Raw genomic sequence first — 18,415 nt, forward strand, 5'->3', positions numbered from 1 at the left:
AGGGAAGAGAGATGGTACATCTCTCCCTGTATCAAAAGTCACGGAAGCGTTGGAGGTAGTTCATAAGTAGGGCTGGGTATCGTCACTGATTTCTAGAATCGATTCGATTCAGATTCACAAGGTCCCAAATCGATTTGATCCACGATTCGATTCGATTCGATTTAAATCTGGGAAATTTTGCCTCAGACAGTCAGAAATATTAAAATTCAGATCAGTACATTTTTCATTTTGTATCTATAAAAAGGAATCTGACACTCGCAAGACTTTATCAAAGGTGTGAGCATCACAGCAGATGCCTTTGTGTCAAAGTAGCTGAGAAAAACATGAAGGTGATTTTCCTGGCCTGAGATTTTATAAAAATATTCTGCAGTGCATCAAAAACAAAAGAAAACCATTAATGAACATATGAACATCACTTGATGCTGCTGAAGTGAAGCAGAGCAAAGTTACAGAGGTTTTATTAGAGACACAGCGATTTGCAATTTTGCATAATTTAAAAAAGTTTACATTTGTTCAGTAGCCTATTGAACGGCAGAAATGAGGTTTTCTTTTCGGAAGTAAGTCAAAGGAAAAAAAACAGCGGCCGACAGCGCTGTAAGAATGGCAGAGTTGGGCTTAACAAGCAAGCGAATAATGCAGAAAAAAGATTTTTAGACAGAAAACTGTTCTTGAAGTATACTGAGAGAGAGAGAGAGAGCTGTGCATGTAGTGTGATTTTATCGTGGTGGCAGCAAAACAATAAGAGGGAATTCATGACGATGTTTATGTGAAGCATAGTTTGCTGCTTTTTTTGCTGCTGGTTTACTCAATATTGTTTGGAGAGAGATAAAACCTGCAGCTTCAGAATCAGGGCAAAAAAGGAGTAAAGACAAAGCGCGGACCCGCCGAAACTTCAGCGAGCTGTCGGCTTTCAGCTCGTGTCCGTGTCAGTGCCGGTTTTTGTGAGGTTTAACCTGAGACTCTGGCATTTCGGGCAAAATAAATTTATATTAAAAAATTGATTCAGGATTTTAATGAATCGATATCACGTTATCCAAGCGAGAATCGATTTTAATCGATAAATCGATAATCAAATCCCACCCCTACTTCTCAGTATCTCAGACACTGGGGAAGGTGAAGGAGGATCACTGTGGTGCTCAACAGGGTTAGCGCCTCGTTGTTCAGTTCCAGCCCCAGCTCGGACAGTCTCGGTCGTTGTGTCCTTGGGCAAGACACTTCACCCATTGCCTACTGGTGGTGGTCAGAGGGCCCAGTGGCGCCAGTGTCCGGCAGCCTTGCCTCTGTCAGTGCACCACAGGGTGGCTGTGGCTGCAATGTAGCTTGCCATCACCAGTGTGTGAATGTGTGTGTGAATGGGTGGATGACTGGTTGTGTAAAGCGCTTTGGGGTCCTTAGGGACTAGTAAAGCGCTATACAAAAACAGGCCATTTATCCTTTTCAGGGTCGCAGGGGGCGCTGGAGCCTATCCCAGCTGTATAGCTGTACACTAAAAATTACTTACTTCATGTTGTGCTTTGAATATAGTAGAACTATAGCTGTAACATGGAGCAACAGACCACCAGTTTCTTTCAATGCTTTAGTGTTTTAATTTACATAAGAATATGAAATACAGTCCACTTTCCAAAACAAATGTGTACATTGTGTGAAAGCATTCTTTTATTTTTAAAGACTTTCCAAACATAACATCTTTCTGCAGTTTATTGTATGTGTCGTTTGATCCCTTATGCTGTAGCAACAGAACAGAAATACCAAGAAAGACTCAATAGCTGAAAAACACGTCAGTGTTTTTACTGATGAAGTGTACATTTGCATTAGTGATGAGATCACAGGATAAGGATACCACAGATAGACTGGAGCTCAGTCTCACACTTCATGTCATCCACACATCCTGGCTTTCCTTCTGCAAGAAACACACAAAAAACAAAACACACTATGACTCAACAATCCTCTTTCATCAAAATTTGTAAAATGTAACAAAAAATTTCTGAAATGAGGGGACGATTTTTTATGAGGTGCCGTAAGGGACATTATTACTGAAACGCTCTCACACACACTACTGAAATTTTAGCTCTCACACACACTACTGAAACGCTCTCACACACACTACTGAAACGCTCTCACACACACAACTGAAACGCTCTCACACACACTACTGAAACGCTCTCACACACACTACTGAAATTTTAGCTCTCACACACACTACTGAAACGCTCTCACACACACAACTGAAATGCTCTCACACACACTACTGAAACGCTCTCACACACACTACTGAAATTTTAGCTCTCACACACACTACTGAAACGCTCTCACACACACAACTGAAATGCTCTCACACACACTACTGAAACGCTCTCACACACACTACTGAAATTTTAGTTCTCACACACACTACTGAAACGCTCTCACACACACTACTGAAACGCTCTCACACACACTACTGAAATTTTAGTTCTCACACACACTACTGAAACGCTCTCACACACACTACTGAAACGCTCTCACACACACAACTGAAATTTTAGCTCTCACACACACTACTGAAACGCTCTCACACACACTACTGAAACGCTCTCACACACACAACTGAAACGCTCTCACACACACTACTGAAACGCTCTCACACACACTACTGAAACGCTCTCACACACACTACTGAAATTTTAGCTCTCACACACACTACTGAAACGCTCTCACACACACAACTGAAATGCTCTCACACACACTACTGAAATTTTAGCTCTCACACACACAACTAAAATGCTCTCACACACACTACTGAAATTTTAGCTCTCACACACACTACTGAAACACTCTCACACACACTACTGAAATGCTCTCACACACACTACTGAAATTTTAGCTCTCACACACACAACTAAAATGCTCTCACACACACTACTGAAACGCTCTCACACTCACAACTGAAACGCATTTCCGCTGAACAGGAAGTTGTTTCCTGACAAGGAAACTGATGGAAAAAGTGGTATATTTCAAAACACTACAAGGATGTCTACTCAGCAACCTGCTAGTACAGCAGTTCCCAACCTTTTTTGTGCCACGTAAACAATATAAAAATTAAAAAAAAAGATAAATACCATGAAAACCATAAATTTTAAACTCAAGCCTCAACTCTTGCGACCCGGTACCAAACGACTCACAGACCGTTACTGGTCCAGGACCTGGGGGTTGGGGACGGCTGTGCTTGTAGCCTAAGTGAAGCAGCCGCATTACTTAACAATATTTTAGCTTCCTTGAATCAAGAAATGGATTCAAGGTGCAACAGGGAATTCGGCAATTATGTCCTGTTTCCCCTAAGCTTTTTATATTGGCAACTCAGTTGTTAACACTATTAATCAAAAATTCTAACGACATACAAGGAATATCAATTTTTAATAAAGACTTCAAAATAAGTCAATTCACAGATGATACATCTATGTTTTTGAAAGATAAATACATGGTAGAGAAAACTAAAGCTTCTCGTTTATCTCTCAGTATCAAACTTCTCCCGATTCATACAAGCTCTGACTCCTCAATAGCTTTGGTTAGAGTTGAATCTAAAGTTAAATATATAGGGCTGATAATATCTAAAAAACCCAATTAGCAGAAAAGACACCAATATTTCTAACTGTATCATCGAGATCAAGAAATCACTTAGCCACTGGTTAAGCAGAGACCTCGCTTTTTTTGGCAGAAACATCCTATCTAAAGCTGAAGGCATCTCCAAATTGATTTATCCTTGTCACTCTCTATATATCTCCTCTAAAAGCATTAATAAGGCTAACACAGTTATTTTCGAATTTTTGTGGAGGAATAAAACCCATTACATAGAAAGATATCAGCTTGTGAAGGAATACAATAAAGGTGGTATCAAAACTCCAGAATTAGAATTTATGGATGGCACCCTTAGAATTAAATGGTTAAAATCTTGTCTGTCACAGCCAGACTCTACTTAGCTCCACATCCTATGATCCTTGTTTAATAAAATAGTATACAGGATTAGACTTTATTTTGAAATGTGATTTTGCGGTAAATAAAATCCCCATAAAGATATCAAACTTTCCAAAACAGACTGTGCATTTTTGGGAAAATGAGATTTACCCACAACTTCTCCCCATAATTCAACCTTATGGAATAATAGGGTAATAACACTTAATCAAAAATCAATTTTCAAGAGTGACTGGTTTGAACAAAAAGATTATATTCATAACAGATTTGTTGGATGATAACGGTGTAATTCTAAGTTACCCAGACTTTTCAGAAAAATATTGTCTAAACTGTTCTCAAAGAGAATATAACAAATTTTGTGAACTGGTCCCACTGCCTCTGCTTCATTTGATTAAATTTTTTATGATATACAATAATTTCTCATCAGTGCTCCCAAATTTATTGCTAGGGCAATGTCAGCTGTTTGATAAAAATGCAATAAGAAATTTGTTAGTAGTTTTTTCAAAGACAAAAATATTTCATAGTTACAACAGAATGGTTACATTGCATGGTTCTAATTTAGTTATTTCATATACACTGGATAAAGCATACTAAAAATTTATGAAATAGCCTATTCTACCTAAAGTTAAAGAAACACACTTTAAAAAAAATTTATCCTGTGGCAGAATTTCTAAAAAAAAGAGATTTGGCTTTGAGGTGGATCAGTGTTCTTTTTGTACTGAAGAAAATGAAACCCTAGAACATCTTTTTTTTTTTCTATGCCCTATCACACAATGTATTTGGTGCAACTTAAAAAATTGGATTTTCCTAAATATTAATGATGTGCCACTATTTGAATTACATCATAATTTTTTTATATGGATCATCTGTCTCAGACATTATTAACATCATCAAACGTTTGAGTAAATATCATATCCATTGTGTTAAATGGAGGAACGCTAAGCCTTCTCTCCCTGGTTTTATTGATGATTTTAAGATATTTTTTTCTTTGCTAAAAAAGACAAAAAGCACATATGCCAAAAAAAACCAAAAAAAAAAACAGGATAATGCCCGTTTCCTGCTATTCTAAATTTTGACTCATGCTGAGGCTAATATATTTTTAAGTAATGCAGCTGTCTCACTAAGACTAAGCTGTCTAACTTATCGTTCCATGATTCGATTCAATTTGATTCGATTCAATTCAATTTCATTCTGGGAAATTTTGACAGTCAGCAATATTATAATTCAGATCAGTACATTTACATATTTTTGTATCTAAAAAAAGGAAGCTGACACACGCAAGACTTTATCAAAGGTGTAAGCGTCACAGCAGATGCCTTTGTGTAAAAGTAGCTGAAGATAAAACACAGAAAAACATGAAGGTGATTTTTCCTGGCCTGGGATTTTATAAAAAATATTCTGCAGTACATAAAAAACGAAAGAAAACCATTAATCAACATATGAACGTTACCTCTGACGTTCCAGCGGTTTTATTAGAGACACGGCTAAGCGTTTTGCATTTTGCATAATTTTTAAATGTTTAAATTTGTTCAGTATTGAACGGCAGAAATAAGATTTTCTTTTCGGAAGAAAACCAGCGGCCGACAGCGCTGTAAACAACAGTAGACTTGTGCATAACAAGCAAGCGAATAATGCAGAAAACAGATTTTTAGACAGGAAACAGTTCTTGAAGTACAGAGAGAGAGAGAAAGAGAGAGAGAGAGAGCTGTGCATGACGTGTGATTTTATTGTGGTGGAAGCAAAACAGTAAACGTCAGAGGGAATTCATGACGATGTTTATGTGAAGCGCAGTTTGGATCTTCTTTTGCTGCTGGTTCAGTCAATATTGTTTGGAGAGAGATCAAACTAACAGCTTTAGAATCTGCGCAAAAACGGCATGAAAACAAAGCGCGGACCGCCGACAGATCAGAATCAGCCAGCTGTTGGCTTTCAGCCCCGACCGTGTCCGTGCCGTCGGGTGAGAAAGGCGACATCCCATTGATTCTGATCCGCGGGTCCGCGCTGTGTGTTTACGTCTTAGTGCAGAATCCGTGTTCCTGCTCTCATTTACTGTTTTAGCTGTTTGGTGGTTGTTGAAATTTTGTGCGGTTTCACCTGAGATTCTGGCATTTCAGGCAAAATTAATTTATATTAAAAAATCGATTCAGGATTTTAATGAATCGATTTCACGTTATCCAAGCCAGAATCGATTTTAATTGATAAATCGATTATAAAAACCCACCCCTAACTAGCAGGTTGCTGAGTAGACATCTGTGTAGTGGTTTGTTTGAAATCGACCACTTTTTCCTTCAGTTTCTTTGTCAAGAATTAACTTCCTGTTCAACTGAAATGCCTTCCTGTTCAACTGAAATGCCCTCCTGTTTAACTGAAATGCCTTCCTGTTCAACTGAAACGCCTTCCTGTTTAACTGAAATGCCTTCCTGTTCAACTGAAACGCCTTCCTGTTCAACTGAAATGCCTTCCTGTTCAACTGAAACGCCTTCCTGTTCAACTGAAACGCCTTCCTGTTTAACTGAAATGCCTTCCTGTTCAACTGAAACGCCTTCCTGTTCAACTGAAATGCCTTCCTGTTCAACTGAAATGCCTTGGTTTTTCAGTAGTGTGTGTGAGAGCGTTTCAGTAGTGTGTGTGAGAGCATTTCAGTTGTGTGTGTGAGAGCGTTTCAGTAGTGTGTGTGAGAGCTAAAATTTCAGTAGTGTGTGTGAGAGCGTTTCAGTAGTGTGCGTGAGAGTGTTTCAGTAGTGTGTGTGAGAGCTAAAATTTCAGTAGTGTGTGTGAGAGCTAAAATTTCAGTAGTGTGTGTGAGAGTGTTTCAGTTGTGTGTGTGAGAGCGTTTCAGTTGTGTGTGTGAGAGCGTTTCAGTAGTGTGTGTGAGAGCTAAAATTTCAGTAGTGTGTGTGAGAGTGTTTCAGTAGTGTGTGTGAGAGCGTTTCAGTTGTGTGTGTGAGAGCGTTTCAGTAGTGTGTGTGAGAGCTAAAATTTCAGTAGTGTGTGTGAGAGCGTTTCAGTAGTGTGTGTGAGAGCTAAAATTTCAGTAGTGTGTGTGAGAGTGTTTCAGTAGTGTGTGTGAGAGCGTTTCAGTTGTGTGTGTGAGAGCGTTTCAGTAGTGTGTGTGAGAGCTAAAATTTCAGTAGTGTGTGTGAGAGTGTTTCAGTAGTGTGTGTGAGAGCGTTTCAGTAGTGTGTGTGAGAGCTAAAATTTCAGTAGTGTGTGTGAGAGCTAAAATTTCAGTAGTGTGTGTGAGAGCGTTTCAGTAGTGTGTGTGAGAGCGTTTCAGTAGTGTGTGTGAGAGTGTTTCAGTAGTGTGTGTGAGAGCTAAAATTTTAGTAGTGTGTGTGAGAGCGTTTCAGTAGTGTGTGTGAGAGTGTTTCAGTAGTGTGTGTGAGAGTGTTTCAGTAGTGTGTGTGAGAGCGTTTCAGTAGTGTGTGTGAGAGTGTTTCAGTAGTGTGTGTGAGAGCGTTTCAGTAGTGTGTGTGAGAGTGTTTCAGTAGTGTGTGTGAGAGTGTTTCAGTAGTGTGTGTGAGAGCTAAAATTTCAGTAGTGTGTGTGAGAGCTAAAATTTCAGTAGTGTGTGTGAGAGTGTTTCAGTTGTGTGTGTGAGAGCGTTTCAGTTGTGTGTGTGAGAGCGTTTCAGTAGTGTGTGTGAGAGCTAAAATTTCAGTAGTGTGTGTGAGAGTGTTTCAGTAGTGTGTGTGAGAGCGTTTCAGTTGTGTGTGTGAGAGCGTTTCAGTAGTGTGTGTGAGAGCTAAAATTTCAGTAGTGTGTGTGAGAGCGTTTCAGTAGTGTGTGTGAGAGCGTTTCAGTAGTGTGTGTGAGAGCTAAAATTTCAGTAGTGTGTGTGAGAGCGTTTCAGTAGTGTGTGTGAGAGCGTTTCAGTTGTGTGTGTGAGAGCGTTTCAGTAGTGTGTGTGAGAGCTAAAATTTCAGTAGTGTGTGTGAGAGCGTTTCAGTAGTGTGTGTGAGAGCGTTTCAGTTGTGTGTGTGAGAGCGTTTCAGTAGTGTGTGTGAGAGCTAAAATTTCAGTAGTGTGTGTGAGAGTGTTTCAGTAGTGTGTGTGAGAGCGTTTCAGTAGTGTGTGTGAGAGCTAAAATTTCAGTAGTGTGTGTGAGAGCTAAAATTTCAGTAGTGTGTGTGAGAGCGTTTCAGTAGTGTGTGTGAGAGCGTTTCAGTAGTGTGTGTGAGAGTGTTTCAGTAGTGTGTGTGAGAGCTAAAATTTTAGTAGTGTGTGTGAGAGCGTTTCAGTAGTGTGTGTGAGAGTGTTTCAGTAGTGTGTGTGAGAGTGTTTCAGTAGTGTGTGTGAGAGCGTTTCAGTAGTGTGTGTGAGAGTGTTTCAGTAGTGTGTGTGAGAGCTAAAATTTCAGTAGTATGTGTGAGAGCGTTTCAGTAGTGTGTGTGAGAGTGTTTCAGTAGTGTGTGTGAGAGCGTTTCAGTAGTGTGTGTGAGAGTGTTTCAGTAGTGTGTGTGAGAGTGTTTCAGTAGTGTGTGTGAGAGCTAAAATTTCAGTAGTGTGTGTGAGAGCGTTTCAGTAGTGTGTGTGAGAGTGTTTCAGTAGTGTGTGTGAGAGCGTTTCAGTAGTGTGTGTGAGAGCGTTTCAGTAGTGTGTGTGAGAGTGTTTCAGTAGTGTGTGTGAGAGCTAAAATTTCAGTAGTGTGTGTGAGAGCGTTTCAGTAGTGTGTGTGAGAGCTAAAATTTCAGTAGTGTGTGTGAGAGCGTTTCAGTAGTGTGTGTGAGAGCTAAAATTTCAGTAGTGTGTGTGAGAGCGTTTCAGTAATAATGTCCCTTACGGCACCTCATAATTTTTAGCAAAAAAATGAGTGTAGCTAGTTGCTAAGACACAACTAAATACAATATTTGTCAACTTATTTTAATTAATTACATTTGGCTATAACATCATTGATGCATGTGTACACAGTTAAAAGCAGAGGACAGTTCTGTGGATTCAGAGGAATGTGCATCAGTGTTCACCAGCTACATCAGCACATGCATTGACAATATTGTCATGCTACAAAACATATCCAAATCAGAAGCCACAGTTGAACTGTGAGGTACATGCCATGCTACATGCATGCTCCGCTGCATTCGCCTCTAGTGATGCAGATAGAAACAAAAAGGCCAGATATGATCTGCGTAGATACATCATGGAAACCAAGAGGCAGTACACACTGAAGCTGGAAGGATACTACAACAACAGGAAGGCTTTCCAGCGTGTCATTAAAAAGGCACACTTTATCAGTAGAGTGCCCCTCCCACCACTACAGGACATTTACAACAGTCGGGTCAGGAAAAGGGCACACAACATCATCAAGGACCACACACACGCCCACAACACACTGTTCACACTCCTGCCAACTGGCAGACGCTACAGGATGAAAGCAACGACAACCCGACTAAAGAACAGCTTCTATCCACAGGCCATCAGTCTACTGAATCACTGACTAGTTGTTGTTGATTATCTTTGACCTGAAAAATTGCTATTTTGTAAATATAAAATCAATACAATACAACTTCATACAATATAAACATGTTAATATTTTTATAAATATGTTAATATTGCATACTCTGTAAATATTACCACTGTGACAGTGTTGCAACTACTTGCACTTTATTCTAAATTCTGTCTACACCCACAGATAAGCTACAAAGCCCTTGTTTTACTTTATTATCTTCTGTGCTATGTTCTACGCTCAGAGTTAAGTTTACTCTTTATTTTAGTTAGTTGATTATTTAGTTGTGTGAAGGGAACCTGCAAAGTAAGAATTTCATTGCTCTGCATCACCATTTGTGTTTTGCAGTGTATATGACAATAAACTTCTTGAATCTAGCAGTTTTTTTTCTTTTTTTTTGATGGGGGTTGGGGGGTAGACTTACCAGGAAAAGTTATCTGCAAACAGCTGTGCTTATGTTTAGCTTCCTCTCCTCTGCAAAACTTTTCAAAAGCAGACACGCCCTTATAATAACTCCAGGGCCAGGAAGGATCCTGTTAAAGCAAAATTTAAAAAAAAATTGCTAATTCATATTAATTAAAAATAGCAGTTTATGAAAAAAATTACAGACACCATGCTATTTACCGCTGGAGTATTATGGGTTCCAACCCAAAACGGTCCATAGCCAATTACAGCACGCCGCACCTCCTTTTTAATCTCGTTAGCTTGTCTGGCACTATACACAGATGCAAGGTGTCCTCCACGAGACTGACAGTTTTCCTACAGCGCAGACAAACAGACAGAATTAAGTGACCAAGAAATTTTACATCATTAATGTACTCCAACCTTTCATAGTATACTTAGTGTAAAAATCAATATCTTTGTTACTTGAGCCTCAGCCCAGGTCATGAATCTTGGAACAAAGAGGAGGCACTGTTCACTGTGCATCCTCCATCCAACAGGGCAAGATCGAAACCTGCCACCAAAACGGTCGTCTGAGGACAAATGGACAAGAAATGTTGATATTGAGCTGCCAGTGAATAGTTAATCTGTTGTCACTCTTCATTTTTTGGCTTTTATGGGAAAAACTAAAATAAATAAATATTGTTATATTGCATCTGTTGTAAATGGTTTCATTCACCAGATGTCTGCATCTGCATGGGCTGAAAATTTTCTTGGTTGCAGTTACTAATGTAGAGCATGTGCTGTTCTAATTTTTTTACAGGTTTTTTATCGAGATATTCATCCTAAAATAACCATCTTACATTTACCTCGTACAGGAAGAGCATCTGTCAGAAGAAATAAACAAGAGAGTTAAAACAGTATCATAAATTCAGTACCACAAAGATAAAATGCTCATGAACAATTAACACTTAAAAAAATCAGACTGATTGAAACATCTAAAATCTGCTATTCTTCAATCACGTTTTGTATATAAAATCTAAAAATATCTACACATTTGCCTTTAAATACTCACAAGAAACTTGGGCAAGAGCTATCATGGTGCACACAAGCAGAGGCACAGTAAGCGCCTTCATCATGGAGCTTTAACCTCTGATAAAGACCTAAAGGGGGTTTCATTTGCATTGGGTTTACAAACCAGTGGTGAGAACATTCATTTTAATGAAAAGAAAAAACTTTTGCAATGTTACCTTCTGTTCTTCTTTCTTGGTCTCAGTCTGCAGATCCTGTGTGGGGAGCTGAAGACTGCTGGTCTTAAATATGCCTGTTCACAGGGGGGGACAAGAAAAGAGGTCATACATACTCATAACACACAAAGAAAGAAAAGCAAATATAAATTTAGCATGAAAAATGAACCGGGGCTTTTACTGGCACATAAACGCCCTCATCCTGTGTCAATGAACTGCCGGAAGATCACCTGATTTTTCTCCAGCACAAGCAAAGTTCAGTTTATAATGTTCATGTTTATTCAAGGATTTATCAGTAAAGAAATGTGATAGATTTGTGTTTGAATATGAGACATGACCCAGCACCAGCCCTACCATCCACAAAGAGGCTTTATTATTTAATCCTGTGATGTCTGTAATTCTTTGTTAAAAAAGCAGCAGTTAGACACCCTGCGTATCTGTTTACTTTATCTTTGAACCTTTTCCTCCAACTCCATTCTTTTAAATGTTTTCTCCCTCTTTTCTATTTCTACCCTGTCTTTCGCTAGTCTGGCTTATTATTGCAATCAACCAGAAAACCACTCTGATAACAGTGCACATCAAAAACAAACTATGAGCATGTACTGTGTATTTCTCTCCTCTGTGAATTACACACAATGTTTGTAGCCAATGCTTATAATAACAGACGTCACAGTCATGACTTGCATGTGTTTAAGGTCCCTGTTTTGCATAAACTGTACTTGACAGCTTTTCTGAGTACCCTGTGTCACCCTAACCAGAAAAACTTCTCCACCCATGTTTGCATATCCAGTATTTGATATGTCTGGAGGGTGTCTGTTGGTCAGTGTAGCAGGATGAGCACATAACCTTAGAGCAACATCCTGATTCAGTTCCCTGTGTGGCTGATGATGCAAACACAGTTTGTTTCTTTAACAAGAGTTGGTAACACATGTGATACTTTAGCTGATACAGTGGATCTGAAAACATTCTCATATTACAGTAAATATACTAACTGCAATTCTCCCACAATAGTTTTAATGTCTAAAGGGAAGGAAGGATGTAGATTTTAAAATTCATCACAGTTTACTCTGTGAACAACCTTCGAAACCTGACAGTGTACACTTCAACCCTCAGCCTCATGCCGTCCCAAAGATCTTTACAACAGAAACACTTTTTTGAGGTTACAGAATTTACAGCTTGCAGCACAATAATGTCAGACATTACTTCACATGTAGCTGCAGTTTTCATGTTCAATCATATTACTCAATCAAAGATCCATCATTATCAAAGAATGACTTGAAAATACTGATGAAGTGAATAACTATAATAAGAAGCTTCAAACCATTGTTAATTTCTCTGGTATTTATTCAGTGTGTTGACTGAGCACCCAACCCTTTTCTAAAAAAACATCCTTATTCAGTATCATGTGAGACTGATGGTGCTAAAAACATGTTTCTTTAATGGGAGTTGGAAGAACATTCTCATATTACAGAACAGAGTAAACATGTGTGTCTCATGCACGTCAAGCATCTTGTGAAGTGATGTGACATAAATAAAACTGAACTGAAAATTATAATGAATCATTAGTCTGTACTGTAGTTGTGTTTAACTCCTGCATCTCTGTGGTCAGTATGAAAAGCACATAAATCACTGATCAGAATATCATTAACTTCCTTTTCTCTTCAAATCTTTAGAGATACTGGTTTCCTAAAATACTTTTGTTCTGGTTTCAATCATGATCACTTTTTCATTACTGTTAATCCAGACTGTCTCTCACTGTCACGGTCCTGGGTCGGTGACCCAGTGTTTTGAGTTTTTTTGTGTCTGAGTTTTTGTATTATGATCTTTGTTCTCTTTGTTGCCCCAGTTTATTCTTTAGTCTAGTGCTGGGGTCGGCAACCTGCGGCTCTTTTGTCTTATACTGCGGCTCCGGGTGGTTTGGGAAAATAAATTAGAAGTATTTAGCTGAAGTGTATTTTATTTGTGTTGAGTTCTTATTATGATTTTGAAATATAAAAATAAAATTATATTATATTATTTTTTCATCACTCAAAATAAGCGTCACACTCGCGGAAGCCAGTATACCCGCCGGAACGCCGTGCATTTATCGAGACTTTCGACCCCAGGTAGGCCAGTTATGGATCTTCGGATCCACATTATGTCAGCAGCTCCACCATGAACTATGTTAAAACAAACACCGCTCACGCCTCACAGATGACAGCTTACAGTCCTGCGTAAAGATGAAAGCCACGTTTTGCAGACGCTGTGCGCAGAGGTTCGGGACCATAAGTCTTATTGTAAACATATCACGGCAGACCCGACGATGTTTGCATGAACACGCTTTTCAGCATCTCTTTACTGACCACTTTTCACACACGGTTGCTGTACGCATACAGCCGGCTGTAGCTTTTTAGCTCACAGCCCGACAACACAACAGCAGAGAGAGCACAGACTTTAAGGCGGCGAGGCGTGATTGCGGGTGCCGCTCAGGTGCATCCGCCTCCCCTGCAGCGGCGCTGCAGACCACGCCCCGCCACACACATTAACCAGGTAAAATACATATTTAGGCAGAATTTTGCAAATATCTATTTTTCCTTTTTTAGCAGCTTAGTGCTTTTTTCCCAGTTATTTTTTAAAAGTCAGGTCAAGGCTCCAAAAGCCCAAAGGCGATATAAGGGTGGCTCACAACAGTTTTTGTTTGCTGGATCATTTTAGTTTAGCTGGGTGTCTTTCCTTTTGTTATATTTCTTTAAGAGTTCAAAATGTGTTAATTACATAAATAAAATGTAATTTTCTCTGTAGCACTTTATGGATTTCATAAGCAACACACCTTAGTTGCTCTGTGGATTCTTTTGAAAAGCAGTTAAAAACTTTTCTGTTCAAACAAGCCTTTTGTTGATCTACGTATTTTATATTCTTTACATTATTTACATTTGATCTTTTACATTGTGTATAATGTCTATTGATTGTGTTGTTTATTTTAATATTTTTAATCTCTACTGAGATTATCGGTTGCCGACCCCTGCACTAGACTAAAGCATAAACTGGGGCAACAAAGAGAACAAAGATCATAATACAAAAACTCAGACACAAAAAAACTCAAAACACTGGGTCACCGACCCAGGACCGTGACAGTGAGAGACAGTCTGGATTAACAGTAATGAAAAAGTGATTATGATTGAAACCAGAACAAAAGTATTTTAGGAAACCACTATCTCTACTTTTAAGATTAGCCTTAAAACTTTCCTTTTTGCTAAAGCATATACTTACGGCTGGACCAGGTGACCCTTAATCCTCCCTTAGTTATGCTGCAATAGACGTAGGCTGCCGGGGGATTCCCATGATGCATTGAGTTTTTCCTTTCCAGTCACCTTTCTCACTCACTATGTATTAATAGACTTCTCTGTATTGAATCATATCTGTTATTAACCGACCAACCGGTCGCAGCAGATGGCCCCGCCCCTCCCTGAGCCTGGTTCTGCCGGAGGTTTCTTCCTGTTAAAAGGGAGTTTTTCCTTCCCACTGTCGCCAAAGTGCTTGCTCATAGGGGGTCATATGATTGTTGGGTTTTTCTCTGTATCTATGAAGCGCCTTGAGGCGACTTTTGTTGTGATTTGGCGCTATATAAATAAAATTGAATTGAATTGAATATTTGTGTACAGCGCTTTGTGACTGCCTGTCTGTGAAAAGTGCTTAATAAACAAACGTGTTGGTTAAAGTTGATTTTTAGAAATAACATCTGACGATTACTCCCATTAAAATATAATCTCTTAGAGTAGAGTTATCAACTGTGAAAAGCAACTCCTTACCTTGCATTATCAAAAATAAATGTGTCTTTGCATTTAGGTTGTGAACACTGATTAGGTTCAGCAGAATATGTGTAACCTATGACACATTTGGAAATCATTTAAATAAATTGAACCAGAGAGTAAAACTTGTAAAATAAATGACCTTGAGGATGTTACTATTTACAACAGATGTGTATACACGAATATTTATTTATTTTAGAACATCCTGTTCCCAGTCGCGCCAGCACCAGGTTTCTTTTTCTGTTCTTGGAAACACAAGCAGAAAAACTCTGTCACTGCCACGTATTACTGGAGCAAACACAGCATCTCACATTTTCACTCTCTACCACACACACACAGTAAGTGCAGAATGATTAAAGACCCCAGTTGTGTGTGTAGAGCCTGGAAATAACTAATTTTCAGTTCAAACATGCAATATTCTTATACTCAGTCTTCAAATCTTAATGGATATGTATGAACATAGGGTTATATATGCTTCTAAAAGTATGAACTTTTTAGTACATATCAGTATGTGTTTATATATTGTATTTTTATTGTATTTATGTCAGTAAATGTCAGTGTTAAATGTTAGCTAGATGTCAGTAAAGTGCAGATAACAGGTCAGATTTCTTAGCCCTCCAGATTAAAAGTGTAAAGTCCTAGTTATAGTGGCTGCTATAAAACATATGTGTTTTAGTCAGCCAAGAGACACAAAAACAGTCCTGTGTGATACTACAGATTTTAGTATTGATCTGATACCAAGAAAATACAGAGGCAGTATTGTTGATGCCAGTACCAATACTGATACTCTTAACCAAAAAAAAAAAAGGCAGCTTGTACAGGAGAGCACTGTGTCATGATTTTTATTTCTATTTGGAAATTATGAACATATTTTAATGGCCACTAAAATCCTTCATTTTGAATTACAAGCTTCCAGGCAAACGTGGTCTGGTAGTTTGTGGCTGTAGTAGGAACAGTGTTGAGCATCTGTGAGTAATGATGTCACTAGAGGGAAACAAAATATCAGAGTGACAACCGCCTGCTCTTCAGTGACTTACCGTAACAAAGTAGAAATTGCGATATAACCACACAAAGGTTCTTTCTCTAACTTTGAGTGGTTTAAATTCCTTCAATCTTACTACACTTGGTGTCTTCTCTCAGTATAGCAACCTAACCGGGGGGCTCTTCAACTGGCAGGGAGGTTGTTCCATCCTTGCAGCAGTCCACTCTGCAGGTGGGGGAGAGACATAGGAGAGGTGGAGAATAAACTTAACCTGGGTGTCTGTTGTCTTGTGTAGTCTGGGAGATGATTGAATGTTGGGGTGGGTACAGTTTCCTCTGCGGTGGGGTAGGGTGGGCTGCCCCGGGTCCTGTGGGGCTTGACGGTGCTGCGGGGGGGGGGGCTGGGAAGAGATGCTGGCTGTCCGATTGGCCTCCCTGCTGCTGCGGAGCCTGGGGCGGTCTGCTTGCCTCCACCCCGGAGGGAAGGGTAACATCTCTTGGGTCCGGGTGCTGTTTCCTCCTCTGGGGGCGAGGGTACCTGGACCCGGGGTATAGAGTATGTTTGGGGAGTGTGATTGTGTGTACGTGTCCATTTATGTCTATCCCTACGTTGGGTGAGTGCTGAGTGTTTGTATATTTGTGCATGAGGGTGGGAATGCATGTCTGTGTCTGTGTGTGCCTGTTTGTCTGTGTCTATATGTCAGGTCGGGTCTTAGACTCCACCTCTCTGGGAACTCCCAGGCCCTCCAAGTGTGGAGGCCTATCTCCCCTCACCACACTCCCTGCCGGTGACTGATGCCCTCAGGGGTCGGTGCATTGTTGGTTCTTGGTGTCCGGGGCTGGGCGCTCAGGTATGTACCAGCTCACTCCCGGTGGCTACTTGGCGGGGCCTGGCGCCTGCTGCTCGGTCAGGCCTCTTCCGGGGCGCGGGGGGCCCTCGGGCCTCCGGCCTCTGTGCCTGCGGCTCGGTTCACTCTGGCACAGCTGGCTGCCGGCGGAGCATATATATATATATATATATATATATATATATATATATATATATATATATAGCATATGTATATATATATATATATATATATATATATATATATATATATATATATATATATATATATGTATATATGTATATATATATATGTATATATGTATATATATATATATGTATATATATATATATATGTATATATATATATACAGTGGGGCAAAAAAGTATTTAGTCAGCCACCGATTGTGCAAGTTCCCCCACTTAAAATGATGACAGAGGTCAGTAATTTGCACCAGAGGTATACTTCAACTGTGAGAGACAGAATGTGAAAAAAAAATCCATGAATTCACATGGTAGGATTTGTAAAGAATTTATTCGTAAATCAGGGTGGAAAATAAGTATTTGGTCACCTCAAACAAGGAAAATCCCTGGCTCTCACAGACCTGTAACGTCTTCTGTAAGAAGCTTTTCTGTCCCCCACTCGTTACCTGTATGAATGGCACCTGTTTGACCTCATCATCTGTATAAAAGACACCTGTCCACAGCCTCAACCAGTCAGACTCCAAACTCCGCCATGGCCAAGACCAAAGAGCTTTCGAAGGACACCAGGAAAAGAATTGTAGACCTGCACCAGACTGGGAAGAGTGAATCTACAATAGGCAAGCAGCTTGGTGTGAAAAAATCAACTGTGGGAGCAATCATCAGAAAATGGAAGACATACAAGACCACTGATAATCTCCCTCAATCTGGGGCTCCACGCAAGATCTCATCCCGTGGGGTCAAAATGATCATGAGAACGGTGAGCAAAGATCCCACAACCACACGGGGGGACCTGGTAAATGACCTGCAGAGAGCTGGGACCAAAGTAACAAAGGTCACCATCAGTAACACACTACAACGGCAGGGAATCAAATCCCGCAGTGCCAGACGTGTTCCGCTGCTGAAGCCAGTGCATGTCCAGGCCCGTCTGAAGTTTGCCAGAGAGCACATGGATGATAAAGCAGAGGATTGGGAGAATGTCATGTGGTCAGATGAAACCAAAGTAGAACTTTTTGGTATAAACTCAACTCGTCGTGTTTGGAGGAAGAAGAATACTGAGTTGCATCCCAAGAACACCATACCTACTGTGAAGCATGGGGGTGGAAACATCATGCTATGGGGCTGTTTTTCTGCCAAGGGGACAGGACGACTGATCCGTGTTAAGGACAGAATGAATGGGGCCAAGTATCGTGAGATTTTGAGCCAAAACCTCCTTCCATCAGTGAGAACTTTGAAGATGAAACGAGGCTGGGTCTTCCAACATGACAATGATCCAAAACACACCGCCCGGGCAACAAAGGAGTGGCTCCGTAAGAAGCATTTGAAAGTCCTGGAGTGGCCTAGCCAGTCTCCAGACCTCAACCCCATAGAAAATCTGTGGCGGGAGTTGAAAGTCCGTGTTGCTCGGCGACAGCCCATAACATCACTGCTCTTGAGAAGATCTGCATGGAGGAATGGGCCAAAATACCAGCTACTGTGTGTGCAAACCTGGTAAAGACCTATAGTAAACGTTTGACCTCTGTTATTGCCAACAAAGGTTATGTTACAAAGTATTAAGTTGTATTTTTGTTATTGACCAAATACTTATTTTCCACCCTGA

General features: G+C 40.0%; 1 protein-coding gene across 1 annotated transcript; it reads right to left on the reverse strand.

Moving 5' to 3' along the window:
* Window positions 1–1,562: 1,562 nt before the first annotated feature.
* LOC146523008 (type-2 ice-structuring protein-like) lies at window positions 1,563–11,401 on the reverse strand. The gene is made up of 8 exons (XM_085142901.1): window positions 11,201–11,401; window positions 11,023–11,096; window positions 10,848–10,935; window positions 10,642–10,659; window positions 10,259–10,365; window positions 10,016–10,150; window positions 9,816–9,924; window positions 1,563–1,900 (listed from the first exon to the last, which is right to left on the reverse strand). The coding sequence occupies exons 3-8, from the start codon at window positions 10,909–10,911 to the stop codon at window positions 1,824–1,826; spliced, it is 510 nt and encodes a 169-aa protein (XP_084999027.1). The 5' UTR covers window positions 10,912–10,935; window positions 11,023–11,096; window positions 11,201–11,401; the 3' UTR covers window positions 1,563–1,823.
* Window positions 11,402–18,415: the final 7,014 nt, after the last annotated feature.

The sequence above is a fragment of the Neolamprologus multifasciatus genome, chromosome 3 (assembly GCF_963576455.1).
Source record: "Neolamprologus multifasciatus chromosome 3, fNeoMul1.2, whole genome shotgun sequence".
In the NCBI taxonomy this organism is placed as follows: Eukaryota; Metazoa; Chordata; class Actinopteri; order Cichliformes; family Cichlidae; genus Neolamprologus; species Neolamprologus multifasciatus.

What these genes read in the sequence shown, in the direction of transcription:
- LOC146523008 (XM_085142901.1), bottom strand. Translation starts at nt 10,911, where the DNA reads ATGATGAAGGCGCTTACTGTGCCTCTGCTTGTGTGCACCATGATAGCT. An exon ending in TGACCTGGGCTGAGGCTCAA is followed by an intron (nt 10,151 to 10,258) that starts GTAACAAAGATA and finishes TCTGCGCTGTAG; the next exon opens with GAAAACTGTCAGTCTCGTGG. An exon ending in GAACCCATAATACTCCAGCG is followed by an intron (nt 9,925 to 10,015) that starts GTAAATAGCATG and finishes TTGCTTTAACAG; the next exon opens with GATCCTTCCTGGCCCTGGAG.